This window comes from Pelophylax lessonae, assembly GCF_965119305.1.
Source record: "Pelophylax lessonae genome assembly, chromosome: 1".
Classification (NCBI taxonomy): Eukaryota; Metazoa; Chordata; class Amphibia; order Anura; family Ranidae; genus Pelophylax; species Pelophylax lessonae.
Genome location: NC_138768.1, coordinates 474,979,959 through 475,002,151, shown reverse-complemented (window position 1 = coordinate 475,002,151; position 22,193 = coordinate 474,979,959). Strand labels below are relative to the sequence as shown.

The window sequence follows — 22,193 nt, the reverse complement described above, 5'->3', positions numbered from 1 at the left end:
GCCTGTACCATCACCTGTGCAATGCCTATTCCATCACTTGTGCCATGCCTATTCCATCACCTGTGCCATGCCTATACCATCACCTGTGCCATGCCTATTCCATCACCTGTGCCATGCCTATTCCATCATCTGTGCCATGCCTATACCATCATCTGTGCCATGTCTATTCCATCACCTGTGCCATGCCAATACCATCTGTGCCATGCCTATACCATCACCTGTGCCATGCCTGTACCATCACCTGTGCAATGCCTATTCCATCACTTGTGCCATGCCTATTCCATCACCTGTGCCATGCCTATACCATCACCTGTGCCATGCCTATTCCATCACCTGTGCCATGCCTATTCCATCACCTGTGCCATGCCTATACCATCATCTGTGCCATGCCTATACCATCACCTGTGCCATGCCTATTCCATCACCTGTGCCATGCCTATACCATCTGTGCCATGCCTATTCCATCACCTGTGCCATGCCTATACCATCACCTGTGCCATGCCTATTCCATCACCTGTGCCATGCCTATTCCATCACCTGTGCCATGCCTATACCATCATCTGTGCCATGTCTATTCCATCACCTGTGCCATGCCTATACCATCACCTGTGCCATGCCTATTCCATCACCTGTGCCATGCCTATTCCATCACCTGTGCCATGCCTATTCCATCACCTGTGCCATGCCTATACCATCATCTGTGCCATGTCTATTCCATCACCTGTGCCATGCCAATACCATCACCTGTGCCATGCCTGTACCATCACCTGTGCAATGCCTATTCCATCACTTGTGCCATGCCTATTCCATCACCTGTGCCATGCCTATACCATCACCTGTGCCATGTCTATTCCATCACCTGTGCCATGCCTATTCCATCACCTGTGCCATGCCTATTCCATCACCTGTGCCATGCCTATACCATCATCTGTGCCATGCCTATACCATCATCTGTGCCATGCCTATTCCATCACCTGTGCCATGCCTATTCCATCACCTGTGCCATGCCTATACCATCTGTGCCATGCCTATTCCATCACCTGTGCCATGCCTATACCATCTGTGCCATGCCTATTCCATCACCTGTGCCATGCATATACCATCATCTGTGCCATGCCTATTCTATCACCTGTGCCATGCCTGTACCATCTGTGCCATGCCTATTCCATCACCTGTGCCATGACCTTACCATCACCTGTGCCATGCCTATACCATCTGTGCCATGCCTGTACCATGACCTCAAAGTCACACCATTTTTTACCGCGTTTTTTGCCGCGAAGCAATACCTATTACATTATACTTTTTGCACCCCCCCAAAAATTTTGAGTACCAGCCGCCACTGGTGAACTGCCTGCGAATTGAATGCGATGTAAGAACCCACAGTAGATTCGCAGGGTTCCCACATTGCATAAACGTGTGAACTGGCAACTGGCCTCTGAAAAGTGTCCCACCTTGACCTGCTCTTCTGAGGGTGATCTCAGTGGAAATGAGCCCTGCTAATGTTTAATTACCAGTTTATTCTGTCAGTGTATCCATTTGCATGGTCTGTATAGCATTAGCATCTCATCAAAACGAAGGGCAGGTTCACATCTTCTGGTGTATCTCGTGGAAGTGCTATTTCTGCTCCACACCTCCTGCTCTCTCCCCTCTCTACATCACTTTTCAAGTCACTGTAAATATTATCAACACAGCATGCTCCACGTCATTCACTTCAATGGAGCTTCTGGAAATCTGCGACCCCCAGCTCCTACCTCAGCCTCCATCTTTCCTCAGTTCCTTACACACGGTGGTATGGAATACCAGTGATAAATTTGCACTCCTCGCTATTACTAATTTAGGAAAAGGGCTCATTGCCCGCCACTATATATATATACCCGCAGCGTGACTGTGACACACGCACAGCAGGTGGCCGACACTAGGCATCTGCGCAGTAAGCCTCAGGCGCTGCCTTCTTGGCATTGGTTGCCGCCAATTCTAGGACGGTGACATCAGACATGAGTGGATATAAATATCAGTGGCCCGCCTTAACAGATTACTGACTGAAAGGGTTTCAGAAGACGAGTCTGTACGGACCAACAAGATGAAGCGGATAATTATCGGTATTGGCGGGTAAGTGTAGCAACCTGCATCTTTCTCGAGGTGGAGGAGTACATATGTATGCTTATCTATTCTCTCCGCTAGCCTAGGTTCCTCTGTATGGGCACGGTGGTTCTAAGCTTCCCGCTGTGTCTGGGAATGAATGGGCTTCTCTTCTGAAACCGGGTTTTGTCGCTGTGGGATGAGGAGCGCTCAGCTGCTGGGAAACTTCCCGCCCAAATAGCACCGTGCCCTCAGATCACCCTCATCCCGCCAACCTCAGGGTTTTTTCTTTTTACTAGCAAAACACGTCAGAGATATATATTATATATATTTTTTTTTTTAAGTAGCAAGTGATAGCTTTAACGCCCATTGACAGGGACAGAACAAGCACTGCCTTTAGAGGTGTACAGCAAATAATATAATTGCATACTAGCACATTATGAAAGACTTGCCTTTATGGGCCATACACACTAAGATTTTCTGAAGACTTTTTCCTTTGCCCGCATTCACACTGCAGCAGCACGACTCTACTACCTCGGGGGCGACTTGTGAAGTCCCGTGCACCGCGACTTGCAGAGACTTCATATAATGAACGTCTATGCAAGTTGCTCCAGGTCGCCCCGAAGTAGTACAGGACCCTTTTTCTAAGTCGGATCGACTTGTGTCACTCCTATTAGAACGGGTCCTGTAGCAGTCAATGGACTGCGACTTATCAGGCTGAAAAGTCACTTGATAAGTCGCGGCAGTGTGAATGGAGCCTTAGGCTTACCAAAACCAGATAATATGAGGTCAATCCTAAACACTTTCAATTTGTATGCAATCTGGCAGGCCCTTGCACTACATAGAAAAGGTAAATCTGAAGGAAAAAGTCTTCAGAAAATCTTAGTGTGTATGGCCCTTTAGAACGATGCCCCCACACGGTCGCCCAGACACCGTTAAGGGGGCTATGTTCCCTTGGTTTCTCTTCCGGGATTGGCGACTCCGGCGCTGTGAGTGGCCGAAACCGCAATGACGTCACTCCTGTTCACTTTGCGGCAAGGAGCTCTGAAGGTGCCTTCAGAGCGCATGTGCCGCTGGTGTCAGCGGCTGCATGCAAGGTGAATATCTCCTAAACCGTGCAGGTTTATTATTCACCTTTATTATAGGCTTACCTGTAGGTAAAAGTTAAAAAGCGGAATATATTACCTCTTTAACTTTTTTGTCAGACATCTAAATATTTAACCACTTTAGCCCCGGAGGATTTGGCTGCTCAATGACCAGGCCCTATTTTGCAATTTGGCACTGCCTGACTTTAACTGACAATTGCGCAGTCGTGCGACGCTGTACCCAAACGAAAGTGATGTCCTTCCCCCCCCCCCCCCCCCCACAAACCGCTTTCTTTTGGTGGTATTTGATCACCTGTGCGTTTTTTTTTTTTTTCTCACGCTATTAACAAAAAAAGAGCGACAGTTTTGAAAAAATAACTATTTTTCCCTTTTTTTTTTTTTTTATGAAATTCTCAAAAAAAAATGTAAATTAAAATTTTTCACATTTTAGGCCAATTTGTTTTCTGCTTCATATTTTTGGTAAAAAAAAATCGCAATAAGCGTATTTTAATTGGCTTGTGCAAAAGTTATTGCATTTACTAACTACGGGAGAGATTTATTTTTTTTTACTAGTAATGCAATTTTTTTTTTTTTTTGTGGGACCGTGACATTGCGGCGGACAGATCAGACCCCTAACTGACACTTCTGACACTTTTGGGGTACCAGTGACATTACTACAGTAATCAGTGCTATACATATGCACTGTAATAATGCCACTGGCAGGGAAGGGGTTAACTGTACTGGTGATCAAGGGGTTAAGTGTGTCCCTAGGGGTGTGATTCTAACTGTCAGGGTGCGTGGCTTGTGATGTAATCATAGAGACATGCGATCCTATATAGCAGGATCGCAAAGCCTCTGTGATTACTTCAGGGAGGATGACAGACGGCTGTGTTTACATCAGCAGTCTGTGTTTCTCTGTTGCGGGAGATTGCGAGTGGCCGGTGGCCATCGGAGCCCTCGGTCACACATGCTGGCTCCCCAGCACGCGCTTGTCCCCTAGAGTCTCCAGCGGCAGCGACGTAGTACTACGTCACTTTGCCCAGGAGCACCCGCCTGCGGCAGTAAAACTGCGGTGGATGGGGCTGAAGTGGTTAAGGTAAAAAGTGCAGCACTAAAACAAATATATCAACATGAAAATCTCAAAATGGGTACTAATATCCATAGGTAAAGTTGATCCAGGGAATATCCGATCGGGGATCAGGAAGGAATTTTTTTTCCTCTGCTGTAGCAAATTGGATCATGCTTTGCTGGGGTTTTTCACCTTCCTCTGGATCAACTGCGGGTATAGGATTGTGTATATGGGATTGTATGGTTGGGTTTTCTTTACTGTTTTTTATTGGTTGAGCCAGATGTAAATATCTAATAAGACAAAGTGCAAAGGTGCCAATATTGAATGATGATGACAGTAAAGTCCATATAATAATGATAGTCCACAAAAATATGAAGTTAAAAAAGAAACAGATTCCGGTGCAGACATTGTGATATAAGTTGATCACACTTACAGTGAAGACGATCAAGTAAGGCCTATTAAAATAGCAGGGACGCCGATTAGCATTTCTTCAACCATTTTTTGGAGCGCCGGTGGGCAACAAACCGGCGTCCCTGCTATTTTAATAGTGTTGTTTTATAATATTTTTATTATAGTTTAATAAATTTGATATACTACAGTATGAGAGGCATCTGTTTTTCCTTTCCCATACGAATTCTAATCACAAGGGTCCAATAAATTGGTGATTCGACTCCTGTACCTGATATAAGGATCAGGGAGTGGTATCTCTTATTTGCCTTGTATGACGGCCTGTAATGGGGCTCGTTTATTTCTGATGAGTAGGATGTGTGCCTAAGGCTTCATGTACATGGAATGTTTGAAAACCTCTCCTGAACGCTGGAACTTGACAGCTAGTAACCGACGGTTAGAAACATCTGTTTTTGCCGCGTTTAGCGGTGTTTGCGTTTAGAAGCGTTTTTACATTGTAAAATGGTCAAAAATGTATCTCCATTGAAACCACCTATAAATGAAACGCCTATAAATGCAAGTTACCGTGTTTAGACGTGTTTACACGCTGTTACAAGCATTTGGCGTTTCAAATGCCAATAAACTTGTATCTGAATGCATTTTTTTGCTTTAAAAAAAAAAAATGCCACTTAACTCTGCCTTTTAACGTCTCAGTGTACATGGACAGATAAGATGACATAGAAGAGTTCAGGTCTGCTGAAAAAAAAACGCCCAACTGCTCCTAAACGTTTGTTTATCAGCAGCAATGTACATGAGGCTTTAATGTTGGTGACAGAAGACACAGGATTATTCACTCATTTATGGTGGCATTTATAAGAAGATTTACATTTGGCTGGAGACATCTGGTGGTTGTTTAATGGACATTGCACCTATACATGTTTTTCCTAATTTAAAGTGTTACTGCACCTGCTTACGCACTTTGATTTGTAGATTTGCACATTAATTTCTTGGGAGTGTGGTTATTAATTTATTTACTAATATAAGGCATTACAATTACATAAAGTAAAAGTTTACCAGTATTGTGCTTTATATTTAAAATGATGATGTCCATGAAAAAAAGCCTTCAGTACTATTTTTTAATGTAAGTTTTATATTCCCCCCCCTCATAGTTAAAACACCCCTCTTATTCTACACACACACACACACACATTAGGGATGCACCGAAATGAAAATTCTGGGCCGAAACAGAAATCGAAAATTCAGGATGCCCTTGGTTGAAAACCAAAAATGACTTTTTTTTTTTTTTTTTTCTCCAAATGATTTTAAAAATAGTAGGTGAGGTTAATTACCAATGGTATTTGTATTATGCAGCATGAGGGGGTTAATGTATTGCCACTGGTCACTGATGCATTAGTGACCGACCAGTGGCAGTTAATTAACCCCTTTGTGCTGCATTAGTGGCACCAGTGGCAGTATTAACACTGGTTGCACTGACACTGATACTCCATGTCAGAGAGAAAATCATTGATAATTTAGATGTGGCACAATGATATCCAGAAAAAACAAGCCACTAGTGACTCGAGAGAACATGCTGGAACTTGTAGTCCTGTAGCCATGGGAAACTGATGTTGAAGGCTACTGTCCCTATAATCACATTATCCCTCAGAGGGTAGCAGGGGAGAGAGAGGAGCCATTCTCGCATAGGTGCAGAGGAGAACGAGGAAGATCCTCCTCCGCTCTGCATTCTGGAGCTGGAGGATGTTGGAGACCTTGCGCTCCTCCACCTTCCATTTGAGGATGCCCCACAGATGCTCAATACGGTTTAGGTCTGGAGACATGCTTGCCCAGTCTATCACCTTTACCCTCAGCTTCTTTAGCAAGGCAGTGGTTGTCTTGAAGGTGTGTTTGGGGTCATTATGTTGAATACTGCCCTGTGGCCCAGTCTCCGAAGGGAGGGGGATCATGCTCTGCTTCAGTATGTCACAGTGCATGTTGGCATTCATGGTCCCCCCCCCCCCCCATGGACTGTAGATCCCCAGTGTCAGCAGCACTCATGCAGCCCTAGACCATGAAAACTCCCACCACCATGCTTGACTGTAGGCAAGACACACTTGTCTTTGTACTCCTCACCTGGTTTCCGCCACACACGCTTGACACCATCTGAACCAAATAAGTTTATCTTGGTCTCATCAGACCAAAGGACATGGTTCCAGTAATCCAAGTCCTTAGTCTGCTTGTCTTCAGCAAATTGTTTGCAGGTTTTCTTGTGCATCGTCTTTAGAAGAGGCTTCCTTCTAGGACGACAGCCATGCAGAACAATTCGATGTAGTGTGCGGCGTATGGTCTGAGCACTGACAGGCTGACCCCCTTATCCTCTGCAGCAATGCTGGCAGCACTCATACGTCTATTTCCCAAAGACAACCTATGGATATGATGCTGAGCATGTGCACTAAACTCCTTTGGTCGACCATGGCGAGGCCTGTTCTGAGTGGAACCTGTCCTGTTAAACCGCTGTACGGTCTTGACCACCACGTGATGGCGAACCTTGGCACCCCAGATGTTTTGTAACTCATTTCCCATGATGCTCAACTACACTGTAGTGTAGTTCCAAAACATCTGGGGTGCCAAGGTTCACCATCACTGGCCTAGGCCATCTTTATGTAGAGCAACAATTCTTTTTTTTTTTTTTTTCCTCAGAGTTCTTTGCCATGAGGTGCCATGTTGAACTTCCAATGACCAGTATGAGTGAGAGCGATAACACCAAATTTAACACACCTTTGTTCCCCATTCACACCTGAGACCTTGTAACACTAACGAATCAAATGACACCGGGGAGGGAAAATGGCTAATTGGGCCCAATTTGGACATTTCCACTTAGGGGTGTAGTCTCTTTTGTTGCTTTGAGTTATTTTGAGGGGACAGTAAATTTACACTGTTAGTCTCCATTCACGCTAGTACGACTTGTCAGGTGACTTGGTCAGCCTGACAAGTCACTCACCGTCGCGTCCCATAGTGTAGTACAGGAACGGTTCTAATAGGAGCGACACAAGTCGCTCTGACTTAGAAAAAGGGTCCTGTACTACTTCGGGGCAACCTGGAGCGACTTGCATAGACATTCATTTTATGAAGGTCATGCCGAAGTCGCGGTGCACGCGACTTCACAGGTCGCCCCGAAAATCGTGCCACTTCAGTGTGAACCGGCACTTGTACAAGCTGTACGCTCACTACTTTACATTGTAGCAAAATGTCATTTTTTCAGTGTTGTCACATGAGAAGCTATAATAAAATATTTACAAAAAAAGCTTGAATAAAGCTACCTGCCTATGACAAGAGTCTGTCATGCATATTATATTGCCCTATGGGAAGGGCTGTGGGTGTCAATACAAAGTTAAAGTGGAGTTCCACCCTAATTTAATACTTACCTCCATCTTCTCGCTCCGGGTCACCTGAAAAAAATGGATAATCTCATATTTTTTTTTTTACTTACCTCGTAGCGAAGAAAATATACTTACCTTACTTCCTCCTTCCTCGGCCGCGGCCCGTCGTCCCTTCCTGGCTCTGCAATGATTCCTGGGAGCTGAACGTCATCGCTCCCAGGAATCATTGCGCCTGCACCGGCCTTGACGTCCGTTCCGGGTCGCGCGCGTCATCCCCTTCTAAACAGCTTCTGGGCATGCCCAGAAGCTGTGGAGGGATGACGCGCGCGCCGGGGAAGTGACGGCGGGGCTGGCGCAGGGCATCGTGGGAGCGAAGAAGGCGGAAGACGCCGAAGGGGATCTCGCTGGCTTCAAGCTGCCCACATCTGAGATGGCAGCGCTGGACAAGACGTTTTCAAGGTAAGTATTTGTCCTAACAGGTAAGTGCAACCCGGGACAGATCAGAGGCTAGCCATTGTGAAATGTACTAGCCCTGACTGTCCCGGGGGTATTTAAAAAAAAAAAAAAAATCCAGGGTGGAACTCCGCTTTTATGACGTCCCAAATCAGATTGCAGTGCAAACTGTGAAATTGTGCAGGAATCAGAACGGATAGGTGTGAACACTGAACACCCATGCAATCCGATTCCAGTGCGGACCAAAAAAGGGTCCTGCACCATTTTGGTCCGAATGCAGTGCGAATTCCACGATTCAAACTGTATGGCTGAATTCGCATCGCACAGACATTGCATGTGATCTGAACAGCAATGCAGTGCGAATCATATGCAATGTCTGACATCTCAATAGTGTAAATCCCGCCTCAGGGTATGTTCACACCAGCTGCTGTGGTAAGCAGAAGCGGCAGAATCACAGCAGCAGTATCACGGTGCATCAAACTGTTGATGAACTTCGACATGCCACACAGTGACATTTCATTACGTTCTATTGGCCTCTGCCGGGTGCATGGCGGTGGATTGCCTCACAGTGCGCTGAAAAAAAAGTACAGTATGCTGTACTGTTTTTCAGTGGGATGATGGGAACCAACCAGGTAGGAGAAAGGGCATTTTGCCTTGTCTTCTGGTGTGAGTGCAGTGGAATAACCACCCAACTCCGTCCCACTGCACCGTGTGTTTAGAAAAGCAATCAACCTCTACACATGTAAAAGCAATCAAACAGCTGCACTGCTCAAGGTAAGCTTACGATATGCAATGTAGCAATTCGAGTGCCAAGTGAAAGCCCACCTCGCAACCAAGAATAAGTTGTCACATAGGATGGCTGCACACCAGAGTAGGAAAGTCCAAATTTTTTACTTTATTTGAAGTAAAATTCATATCATGCAACTCTATGACACTGTTCATGGTATGGAATTTACTTCAAATAAAGTTGGAATGTTTTAGACTTTGCTAGCCTACGCTGGTGTGCAGCCATCATATTCGTTTTACATGTCAATGCAGCATATTTAAAAAAAAAAAGGCAAAAATGCAGGACAAGCGCAAGTAAAAATGAAGTATGTGGAGCTGCGCACTGGACATTAAGATTTCAGTGTATTTGAGACCTAAAAAAAGGGTAACTCCTTTTTACATTTTTGAGAACCGAATTATTAATCTTCTTTAAATTGTTTACTTTTTATTTTACTTTTTTCTAGTGTGACCAATGGTGGAAAGACGACTCTGACGAAAAGGCTAGTTGGTAGCTTGCCTAACTGTTGTGTGGTCCACCAGGATGACTTCTTCAAGGTAAGTATTGCCTGTGAATCTTTCCTGATGTCTGTAGTGCAGTTGATGGCTGCCTGCCAATATTCCTCTATACTTGATATAGTATACTAGCTGTGGTACAGTTACAGTGCCTATAAGCTGAGTCCTTTTCTAAAGGTTTTCCTTCTGTTGCATGTCTTCTCTGAATCCGACACTTTCCTTTTTTGGGATTAGTTTGTCGATAATGGGGCAAACCTATAATTTTGACAGGGCTTTTTCTATCAATGTTCTCTTCCATTGTGTGTGTTGGAGCTGCATTTTTTGCAGCATTGTTTATTGCTCACTATGTTTCAGCCACCAGATGAGATAGAAGTTGGTGACGATGGCTTTAAACAATGGGATGGTAAGAACGGTGTTCGCTGTAGGAAGCAGTAATGTACACTTTATTTTTTTTTTTTTTTTTTCTTTTTATCTATATACTTAAAAACACATTGTACATTTTTTTGCTTTTCTGACTGACTTTTCAATCTGCAGTGATCACGTCCATAGACATGGAGGCCATGGTTAATACAGTATCAGCCTGGGTTGAAAATCCTGTGAAGTTTGCTCGGTCTCATGGAATATCCCTTTCAGCATCTTCTAACTCTGACGTTCAGATACTGATTCTGGAAGGATTCTTGATTTTTAATCACAAGTAAATTTTGTTTTGGTTCTTCATGAATCTTCTGAAAACTGTAAAAATTGGCGTGTTAACTGACACCTGCATCTGTAACGTAGTGGTTAGTGCCATTGGTTTATTTTATAGCCATAGCTCACCTCATGTAAAATAGTAATAAATGCACTCACATTAATTGTGCATTTATTACAGGTTTGCCTTAAAGCCCACAAAGTATTGCTGCAACGCTTTTACATTGTTTCCCTCCAGGTTTGTACAGAGTGGCGAATCTTCAGTTATGGGGCTGGAGGAAGTAAACAATTGACTACAAGTGCGGTGACTGCATTTGTGCTCCACTGCAGTTTACAAGTCCACCTGCTGTGGCGGCAGATGGGACTTGTCCTTCTATTTACAGGTCCCTGTAAATGGATGACATGGTTGTGTGGATGGAGCTACTGAAGCCATGCCGAATCCAAACCAAAACAGAAGGCTACAGGGAAAAGTACCCTTTGATTCAGGGTGGGGGGGGGGCTGGCCCAAACAAGCCATTTCCTTTACTAATTGCTGGGGTTGCTGTTAGTGCTGTATAAACTGCATGTAGCATCATGAATACAGCACTGTTATGGTAATGAGACTTCCTGTCTGCTGGCGGAAAAAAGTCTGACTGAATACTGCTCAGCCATTCACAGAAAGCCTTTTTTGTTTTATGAATAAATGCAAGGCTTCCTCTGGGTGAGGTGGAAATCTTTAACATTTGCCTGCCTCTCAAACTTAAGGCCCGTACACACGTACCGATTGTCGGCTGTAAATATTCGGCCAACGTCCGATCGGCCGATTGTCGGCTTGTTAGTATGATGCTTCCGACAACCAACTGCGACTTTTTGGTCGAACAAAATCTGGTGTGCATGCTATAAAATTTTTGTAGGCCAACAAAGAACGGCCGATTGTTCGTCAGTCAGTACAGATTTCGGCCGACAAAAAGCAGATGAGCAAGACTGGGCATGCTCAGAAGAAAAAACACACGGAAAGTTAACCATCACATGACATCACTTCTGCATTCGGTTGTTGTTGGCTGACAAAATTCGTGTGCAGTCTTTAGCACTTTTCAACCTACACGACAGCACCGGACAAAAGACGGCCGAACGGTCGGCCGACAATCGGTGCGTGTGTACGGGGCTTGAGCCAATCAGAGGTTGCCTTGTATTCACTAATAAAATACAAAGCTTCCTGTGAATGGCTAAGCAGTGCTCAGCCTGAGTTTGCAGTGCTGCATACAGTTTATACAGAACTGACTCCGGCCAAAGCAATTAGTGAAGGAAATAGTTTGTTTGGGCCAACTTAACCCAAACGGAAAATTTAAAGTAGAATAAAACCTGGGGCTAGGCTCAATAGCTGAACTAAGCCTTTTAACATCTGCCTCTGCAATGCACATTATAGTGAGTGTTCACATGGTATACTACTAGCTGGGGGATTGAAACTTAAGATGTCTTCCTGCTGAAAGCCTTGAGTGTATTGAACACCTGCTTTCTATATACAGTAAAACCTTGGTTTGAGAGTAACTTGGTTTAAGAGCGCTTTGCAAGACAAGCAAAATTTTCAAATAAATTTTGACTTGGTTTACAAGCGATGTCTTGATATACAAGTAGCTTCAAGTCACAGCTGAGTATAAAAGAGAAGAGAGGCGCCTCTAAGTGTAGCAATATGGTTACATTTAATGAAGGTACAACATTTAGCAACTCACATGGTTGATGATTGGAACAGGCACATCTAAGTATGCAGGCATCCAGGCTAAAGCTGTCCACATAGACCATCCTCTGCACCGCCATCTACGTCATCCCTTCCATGCTGCCCCTCGCTTTTAGATCCCTTTACTGCAGGGTGGTCTTCCCGGTCAGGATTACAGACTGGCAGCCGGCGGTGCAGAAGATAGTCCATGTGGACAGCTTTACCCCGGATGCCTGCATACTTAGATGTGCCTGTTTTATTCATCAACCATGTGAGTTGCTAAATGTTGTACCTTCATTAAATGGAACCATATTGCTACACTTAGAGGCGCCTTTCTTCTCTTTGATACTCCTGTAGCTCCTACTGGATTTTGCTTCTTATCCCCTTGTGGAAGGGGCTATTTGTGGATGGACATTTTATGGTTATATAACCTATCGCAATGCTATAATCTTTTTATATGGACTATAAACTGAAGGACTTATGAATAAATGGTTGTGGAACGAATCATCTGAGTTTCCATTATTTCTTATGGGGAAATTTGCTTTGATATAAGAGTGCTTTGGATTACAAGCATGCTTCCGGAACGAATTATGCTCGCAATCCAAGGTTTTACTGTACAGTCTTTACTGCAAGATCCTACAAGTAAACCAGTTTCAGTATCTCTAAATGAGAATATCTCTAAATGAGAATAACTGCAATCTGTTGCCAATGGTGTCAACTGGATTCCATTATCTTAATCTGTGCTTGTGTGCTATTTAAATTAATTTTGTCTTTTTTACAGGTTGTTAGCAAACATGTGCACTGAACGCTACTACTTAACCATTCCATACGATGAGTGCAAGATGAGGCGCAGGTATGTGTAAATCTACGTAGAACCATCTTTAACCTCCCTAACGGTATTTCTGAGTGTGGCTCAGGGTTAATATAGTGTACCAAAAGCAGTAACCCCAAACCACACTCAGGATTACCCCAGAATCGTACTCCCCTTCCCCTACGATCCCCCGCCGTCCTCCCACTGTCCTCTGCTCGGCAGATGCCGACACCTGCCTTCCGGTTCCCTTCCCTGCGAGCGTTGCGGCATCGGCCGAGCACACAGCGGGAGGATGGCTGGAGGACAGCGGGGGATCGCAGGGGAAGGTGAGTTTTAAAACGTAAAACAGATTTCCATGCAAAACAATGTACTGCTTTTAGCACAGAAATTCTGACCCAATCAGGCTACCAAAGAATAAGGTTTAACAGATCTCCAATTTTTAGGATCATGTTCTATAAGAAATGCTGTGTGGTGTTTTTTTTTTTTTTTTTTTTAATGTAGGCAGTGTAGATTATAAAGATTATAAGCTATAGTGACGTTTGTTTCCATACTTAGTAGCCTAAAAAGCATAGTTACTCCATATTGACTGCTACAAGCTGAACAGCAGGCAGATGGATAAATACACATACAATGCACACATGGGAGAAGTTTATCTGCCAGAGGATTTGTATTTCTGTCCATCTAATCCTTAGAGTTGCAGAGGAATGTGGTAGGCACTGCTTATAACTAATGCAGTAGTGTCACTCCGTCTCCAGTCTGTGTCTGGACTATGAAGAAGAAACCCCAAACTGAGATCATATCTCTGCTCTCTTGCATCAGCAAGCCCTTGTCGACACATTTACATGCAGCACACATCATTGGTTCCCAACCCTATTGCTACTCTCCTAGGCTTAGTGCTGCTGTATAAGGGATAACAAGGGGTAGTCACCAAGTCAAAATCGGGTACTTGTAGCTTTACATAAAGCTGACATTGCTTTTTTTTCCCCACACATGAGTATTTGGACTAATGGGCAGATGCGTACATTAGTTTTAGGTGCTACAATAGTTCACAGAATCGTAAACCTCTTGGTAGAGCTAGGTACAGTCACTACAGCCTAATTGTAAGCAAAAGTTGAACATTCCTTGTTTTGAAAGAGAACTTTCCTGAAGAACATGGCAGCAACCATTGACACTTGCTAATTAATTGCCTGTCTGTTGTGCTGACCCTCTTGCTTTAAGGCAGAAACCCAGAAAATGTGTGCAAATATGGACCTGTGACTTCCCTGACCTGCATGCTTGTCCTTGGTTAGTAGCTTAAAGAATTCAAGTCGGTGGGTCAGAATAACAGCCAAGCAACTAATATTTTCAGAAGGTGGTCAGCAGTGGCTGCCTGTTTCTTGGGAAAGTAAAGGATAAGTTCACCTTTTTGGAACATGTTCCACTCATATTTATTTATGTAACCCGTTCCGGGTCCTGTGACCTTTTCCACTGATCTCTCCCGCTCTAACAGCGGGTGGGGGATCATCTCACTTTTTGAAAAGAGCGCACCCACACGGCTGCATCATTTATTCAGTTCCCTTTAAATGAACTACAACTACAGTCAGCCATTGCGGCTGACGGCTTGTAGTTCTCAAACTGAGAAGGTGCCGTTGAATGCCTTTGCAATTCATTGATTGCGCCTGCTCTTAAGTACCTGTGCCTGCCTGTACGAGGTATGGACAGACAGCTATTTTGAGAGTCTGCAGGAACCCTGCATTGAACCCATCTGCTGATCGTGGGTGCAAAGCTCTGCAGGCTCCCTAGAGAAAAAGTGCAATTTTTTCTTTCTTTTGTTTATCGACAGACACAGCTGCAGAATCTTCTTAACCATGAGGTTATGCTGCCTCCTACAGGAGTAGGACACTAGGCAGGAAAAAGCTTTACCATGCGTATGGGGCAGTCCCAGTGGATATACTCCTAAACTCGGCTATAGGTATTCAGTTTTTTTGTTCTGCCTAGTCAGGAGTAAAACCTTGTACACACGATCAGAACGATCTGTCGTCTGTTTTTTGTTGCATGCTAGTCTGTCGAAAGTAAGGTTACTTTCATACGAAAATTCCTGTACGACAGAATTCAACTTCAGAAGTGATGTCGCGTTTGTTTTGTGTTTGTTTTGTATGTGTTCTTTCGTTTCTGAGCATGCGTAGTCTTGCTCTTACGATTTTTTTCAGACAAACTGTACTAATTAAAAAAAAAATCGGACGTTGTGTTGACGTACGATAAAAATTTTATAGCCTGCACATCAAGTTTTTGTCGTCCGAAAATCCGTAATCTGCTGTCGAAAGCACTATACTAACAATCCGAAAATCGGCAGATCGTTCGTCGGACAAAATTTTCCTTCAGATTTTCGTATCGTGTGTACGTATGTATGTGTGTATCTGCCTCTGACATGCCTTAAGGACCTAGTTCTTTGCTGGGATCTCTGGTCCTAGCATTTTTTCCTTTTTAAATGGAATATTTTCCTCTATTTTCTGATCCAGTGAGAACTACAATCAACTGCTGGACTGGATATTCTAGATTCTTAAGGTCTCCCCAGTCCGGCCACCGAGGGCCTTCGGGCCTTAGCTCTGCCACGACATAGCCCCACTGGACGGGGGCTGGCCTGCGAGTTAAACGTCTCGTGAGTGCATATACGACCTTTTCTCAGCCTGAGTTGCAGCGTGCCTCTTGGCCCGCAGCACTCCCATTCAGATTGTGCAGTGCCCACCTGGTTCCATGGTGTGGTAAGTAGTGTCCCCCGCCTCTCCCCTGGTGGTCTTTTGGGCTGGACAGTCGGGACCCCTGCGTCCCCCCCCCCCCCCCGTGTTTTTCAAATGGAGTCCATTCATGTGGTGGTGGCATCCCCACGTCAAAGGACGCTTGCCTTCATATTCAAATATATGTTGGTTGTCAGCATTTTCTCTGCTTTGCTGTGGGCAAGGTGCATTTTTAATTCATGGCATTACCCTTTGGTCTCGCCCCAGCTCCCCTGGGTATTCACAAAAGTGTTGGCATTGCAGCGGGGGAATACGGTACTGGGTACCTGGATGTTCTTCTGCGAGCAGAGTCTCCGACTGCGCTAAAGGACAACCTAGAAATTACTGTGCGGACTCTGCAGGAGTTTGGTTGGAAATTGAGCTTCCAAAAATCTCCTCTGGTTCCATCCACAGAGTTGGGACTATCTGGGTCTGACTCTGGACTCTGCTTGAGCCAGGGGATTTCTTCCAGGGGTAAAAAATCCAAAAGCTGCAGGATGCGATTTGGCTTATTGTTCAGCAGTCGGTCATCTTTCAGGACTTGCATGCGGGTGCTGGGCTTGATGGTTTTTTTTTTTTTTTTTTTTTTTTGAGGCAGTTCAGTTTGCACAGTTCCACTAGAGACCTCTTCAAAGATTCTTGCCAAGCGGGACAAGAATCCAGTCTCTAGACATTCTGATCCTGTTTAGCTGGGTTACAAGAGGGCGATTCGGCAGGGCAAATACTTCCTTCCTCTGTACTGGACAGTGGTTTCCACGGTTGCCAGCCTGTCCAGGTGGGGAGGCTGGACTCTGGAGGAGTCAAGACTACCAGTCAAGGATTCAATCGGACAATGCCGTGGCGTATGTCAATCACCAAGGGGGAACAAGAAGTGTCCTGGTGGCTCAGGAGGTAGCTGGCATTCTAAGGTTCAGCTGTGTCTCCGGTGGGGAACTCCCAAGGTGGACCTGTTGGCCTCATCTCAACAGGAAGGTACAGAGAATTGTGGGAAGATCCCAGGATCCTCTGGCCGATGCCACAGACTCACTGGTGGCTCCTTGGGGCTAGTATCATCTGGTATACACCTTTCCCCCACTAAAACTTCTGCTGAGTCTTCTGCGAAGGATCCGGTCATCCTAGTGGCTCCAGAAGGGCCAATGTTCCATCCTGGAAAAATAGGGGGGTATTTCTGCGCTAATAATTGATATAAATGTGAAGAAAATAGGTGAGAAAAAATTAATGAAAAAAAGCAGCTAACACAAAATCCACACAGTGATCAAAAAGTGCAGCGCTATTTATAAATAATAATAAATACAATGACAAAGGTTCATTCAAAAAGACATTTTGAAAAAACATGAAGTATAGAGTGACTAAAATTCCCAAAAGTCCAAAAAGAAGCAAATCCAAGAAGGTAATTGTGATAACAGTCCTTCCTTCCTGTGACACCCAGGGAATGTGTAGAGTGGGGACACCACAGTGCACTAGTGTGGGAAGCAGCTTGCCAAAAAGCCATGGCTACTCAAATGAATGAGAGCCTCGCCAGATAAAGCATATCACATAGATCTTAGGAACTCAAGAAACCATGGGTAGCGCCGTGGAATAGTAAATTCCTCAAGGAAGCTCCATAGTGGTCAGATGGTTGTATGGAAAAAATGTACAAAAGACCATAGCGTAATCCCATAAATAACAATGGTGAAGTTAATTTAAGAGAACTACTCGCATAGATGTAGTACAAGCAAGCGCATATAGAATAGTGGCTGGGGATTCAATCACGGCGTCCCGCATGTATCCAGTCAGCATAGACAATAGCTGGCTCAGAGAAGGGGCGTGTGGACATTGCGCTACATGCGGGACGCCGTGATTGAATCCCTAGCCACCATTCTATATGTGCTTGCTTGTACTACATCAATGTTCCATCCTGCTTTAGTCGCTGGCTTTAACGGCTTGGCTGTTGAAAGCCGGGTGCTGAAGGATAGGGGGTTGTCTGAATCTGTGATTTCTCATGCTGTTAAAGGCTAGAAAATCTACCTCTAGGAAGATTTTACCATTGCGCCTGGAAGACGTACATTGTGTGGTGAGTCTCTTGAGGGTCATCCCCCGTTCCCTTTTGGTGGCTCGGATTTTGGCATTCCTCCAAGGTGTTGAGCAGCGTCTGGCCTTGGGTACCGTCAAGGGCCAGGTTTTCGGCCTTGGCAGTCTTTCACCGTCCTTTGGCTACGCATCCCCCAGTACAGTCTCCGTTGCCTTTCAAAAATATTTGCGAGCTTTCTCTGCTTACTTTGTCCCAGAAGGTAGCCTTTATGGTGGCTATTACTTCTGCACGCAGGGTATCACAGCTGGCGGCATTGTCTTGTCGTTACCTGGTGGCTCACAGAGATAAAGTGGTGCTTCACCCTTGTCAGTCTTTCCTTCCTAAGGTTGTTTCTGGTTTCCACCTGAATGAAGACATTGTGTCGCCTTCCCTGTGTTCTAAGCCTAAACATCCTAGGGGGGGATTGCCTTGCACACTCTGGATGTGGGTCAGGCGCTCAGGGTGTACCTTGGGGCAACCGACTCATTTAGGAAATCAGCCTTCATGTTTGTCCTTTATGGATGGACCTCGCAAAGGGTTGGTCGCGTCTGCCATGACCATTTCCAGATGGACAAATACAGACGGTGGTGCAGGCCTATTCAAGGGTCAGGTTTCTCCATTCCCTGTTAAGGCACTTTCTACGTGGACGCTTGGTGCCTCTTGAGCTTTCCGCCATCAGATGTCAGTGATACAGGTTTTGAAGGTGGCCACCTGGTCGTCTGTGCACACTTTCACAAAATTTTATAAAGTGGTGTACTGGCATGTGCGAATGCTGCTTTTGGCCGCAAGGTTTTTCAGGTCGCTGTTTAGAGGACCTGGTTCTCTTTGAGGGTGTATTGTGTTTAGGTGAGCTCCATGTTACCTGGTTGGCTAGGGTTAACCTTTTGGGATTTTTTTTTTTTTTTCCACCCTTCATGTTTAACTCTCTGCTTTGGGATGTCCCAATGGTTAAGAAGATTCTTGAGCTGTGTGTCAACGAATGAAAGAAAATGGGATTTTTGTCTTACCGTAAAATCATTTTCTCATTGACGGACACAGCACCCACCCCTCTATTGAGTTGGGTTATTTTTCTTCTGACACTGCTTGCAACAAAACTGAATGCCTATAGCAGAGTGTGGGAGTATATCCTCTGGGACTGCCCCATAGGAGTAGTAAAGCTTTTTCCTGCCTAGTGTCCTACTCCTGTAGGGGACAGCGTAACCCAATGGTTAGGATTCTGGCGCTGTGTCCATCAATGAACATGAGAAGGATTTTACGGTAAGACAAAAATCCAATTTTTTTTTTTTTTTTTACCTGCAAAACGATGTGCAATTCTCTTTTATGGAAACGTGAACTTATCCTTTTAACACAACTATTGCACATGGATCTATACATTAAAATGTGTTAGTATTACACACATCTTAAGGCTTGGTGTTATACATTGAGTCCAGTGCTGAATGTTTGTCTGTAATGTGGGATCTGTTATCAGGCTGTCAAGTTTGCTTTTGTATCCGTTTTTAAAAAAAAAACTATTAAATAGAATAAAAAAAAAAAAACTATTGTACACAGATACTAGTCAGTAGCAGCTGCAGTGTTTCTGTATAAACTGAATATTGATATGACAGTGGTGCATGCTGTAAACTGTCTTTTGATTAGACCCCAGGTATCTACAAATCTTGGTAATTCTGGCTCTTAAAGACTACTGAAAGCTTCTGATATATGAAAGAAGGCATCTAGCAGTGCCTGCACATACTACCAGAAAGATTTTACGTTGGTTCCTCTAAATGTGTGGTTCTGAATAGGCATACATGTGTAGGGGTGGGGCATAGCTGAAAGTTGTCAGAGTTTAGTGGAAAGTGCTTTGCTTGGCTAGAACTGCTTAAATGAAGCCAAGTATCTTTTTATAGCTGTAGAGTTCTCTTTTGCAGTGGTCGCAACTACACTGTTCCAGACCCACCAGGACTGTTTGATGGACATGTTTGGCCAATGTATTTAAAACACCGACGTGAAATGGAAGAAAGTGGTGTAAGCATTGGTAAGTGTGCTAATTTTAGGTATTATTTTGCTATATTATGCCATGTTGGCTTCCTTCCAGTCTTCATTGCTGTGTGCATGTGCAGAGGAACACAAAAGTGAGTTTTCTACTTTCTTCTACATTCTATTACTTACTCCTGGCTCTGAAAAAGGACTTTTTTTTTTTTTTCTTTTTTTTTTTTTTTTTTTTAAAGCTTGTAGACAAATGGCTAAAGATGCCAGTTGTTAAAATCTGACTAAGGCTGGCCATACACTATACAATTTTCTTGTTCAACTTTGCTTTAGATTTACCAAAACCACGTGATATAGGGTCAAACCTAAACACTTTCAATTTGTATGCAATCTGGCAGGCCCTTGCACTACATAGTTTAAGGTAAATCTAAAGGAAATTGAATAAGAAAATTGTATAGTGTATGGCCAGCTTAAGGCTCATCAGGAGAATGGTAGTTACATAAAGAATTTAATAATGTTAGAAAACCTGGTCAGATTGCTATGTATCATCTGAGAAGCGAAACTAAACCCTCCCATCCTTTGCAAATCAAGCAGAGACCAAGATGTCCGCTTCCTTGGCTGTAGTTGCCATGGTGCTGCACGTGATCAGCTATGATCACTACTTTTGGGAAACCTTTAAATCAGTGAGTTAATTTCTGCTTTAAAGTGTCTACACTTTGACATACTGACTGCCCTCTCTACCAATTTTCTAAGTAGGGAAACTAAGCAACAGTCTTCCTCTGAGGTTTTTCTGCAAGGGGAGTCTAGCAGCACCTTCTGTTTAGACATGAGGTTGTCACCTGATCTGGTTAAATTGCATCTTATGTGAGAAGCCTATTAAAAGATGGGTTTATACTCCCCTGGCCCACTACCCATTCCTGAAATCTTCAGTTTGTTCAAAAGCTATGGCTGCCTACCAAATCTTCAAATGCCACTTGCAGAAGTGTTGCAAGCATGAGTCTCCTAGTGCACACTCTGGCTTAATACCCTGCATCACTACTGTATTCCCTTCTGACAACCAATTTATATTAAAGTTGCCCATCTTCTCACATACCTTCCATTCTTTTCAAACTATTATATTTTTAGGATAGCTGCATGGTAATAAACATTACGTGACTATACTTAACATTGTAATTTTTTTTAGCCAGGAATTGTGGTCAGATGACTGACCTGTGCTTAAAGTGGAACTTTATGTTCTTTAGCAAGAAACATACATTCCACATTAATAATTATGCTACCAAAATTAGTGTGTGCTGCAGATTGCCTCCAAAATTGCTGTTTATTCTGGCTGGAGGCTGCCATTTTGCTGATGCCTAATGCCCATTACGGCGGTAAATCTTTAGGCTGTCAGCTGATCGGCCTCTATAAATTTGGCATTGCCTAAAGATAGAGCCACTGAGCATGTTCAGAGCAGGGTAAGACAATATACTACTGGATTTTAAACAGTATAGGCGCTATGTTTTACATAGCTATGCCTGCAAAAGGGGCCAGCCTAAAGTGATATAGCAGAACTTTTATGACTAAAGTTCTACTTTAAATTGTTTGAACAATGCAGAATCAAAGGTGTGCGACCTTTTTAGATTACCACTTTATGCTATGACTTTTGCTGATCCCTCATAACTTAACTTTTTTGCATTCTTGTTTCAGTGTCCATAGATGGTTTTCTGTCAAAGGATGACATATTCAGCAGAGTGTATACAGATATACTGAACAGATTTTTAAACACTTCCTAAGTAAGCCAGAATTTTGTTAGTTTGTTTTTTTTTTTTTTTTTTTTTGGATCTAAAAACCTTTTTGTCTAAAGATTTGTAACCTATATTTTTCTTTTAATCAGCTGGAAAGAATTTACACCACCGGTCTTCTAGAAATCTGGAATGATTGTGACGTGGCCTACTGGAGAGCGAATTTTGTATATATATTTTTTAAGTTATTTGCATTCTATTAACTTTTACATGTTCAAATGTTTTTATACCAAAGTGAGACATTCCCAGTACCTTGTTCTGGAAAGATACTGTGTTTTTATACTGTTAAACAATTCTGCTGTACAATTGTTTGTGTTGTCTTTTTGGCTTTTACCTGTGTTTTGGCTAAGGGCTCTGCCTTTTTTTTCCACTCTGTATAAATGGCATTGCAACACAAACGGGTGCTGTTATGTTTTGATAAAACAACAAATGTTAAAATAAAATGGAGAGCTTTGTTTTACAAAATTTCAAGTTCAACTTGTGACTGATGCCTGCTACTGTACCATACATTGCCTGTGATCTTTCAATAGCAAAGCGCTTCTCTTAAAGCTAAAACCTCACCAACTAGCAATCTTGCAGAAAAATAAGATATGGATAGGTGTGGTTCTACATGTGTAAATGACTATAACCCCCAGTTCACACTCATATTGCATGTGATTTGCACATGAAACGCACCACATTCCTGTGCATATCACATGCAATTTTGTGCCGAGCGATCTGAGTCG

At 43.7% G+C, this 22,193-nt stretch overlaps 1 protein-coding gene across 2 annotated transcripts; it reads left to right on the top strand.

Moving 5' to 3' along the window:
* Positions 1 to 2,080: 2,080 nt before the first annotated feature.
* Positions 2,081 to 21,890, top strand: NMRK2 (nicotinamide riboside kinase 2; the record flags this gene model as incomplete). 2 transcript variants are annotated; one of them, XM_082274043.1, is made up of 8 exons in its annotated part: positions 2,081 to 2,109; positions 9,680 to 9,770; positions 10,083 to 10,131; positions 10,263 to 10,422; positions 12,890 to 12,961; positions 19,630 to 19,736; positions 21,374 to 21,459; positions 21,561 to 21,890. In XM_082274043.1, 7 exons carry the CDS (start codon positions 2,081 to 2,083, stop codon positions 21,457 to 21,459), a joined length of 594 nt encoding a protein of 197 aa, XP_082130169.1. In that variant the 3' UTR covers positions 21,561 to 21,890. The 2 variants fall into 2 exon arrangements, with proteins under 2 accessions (XP_082130169.1, XP_082130168.1); XM_082274042.1 differs by lacking the exon at positions 21,561 to 21,890 and having other exon boundaries at positions 21,374 to 21,508.
* Positions 21,891 to 22,193: the final 303 nt, after the last annotated feature.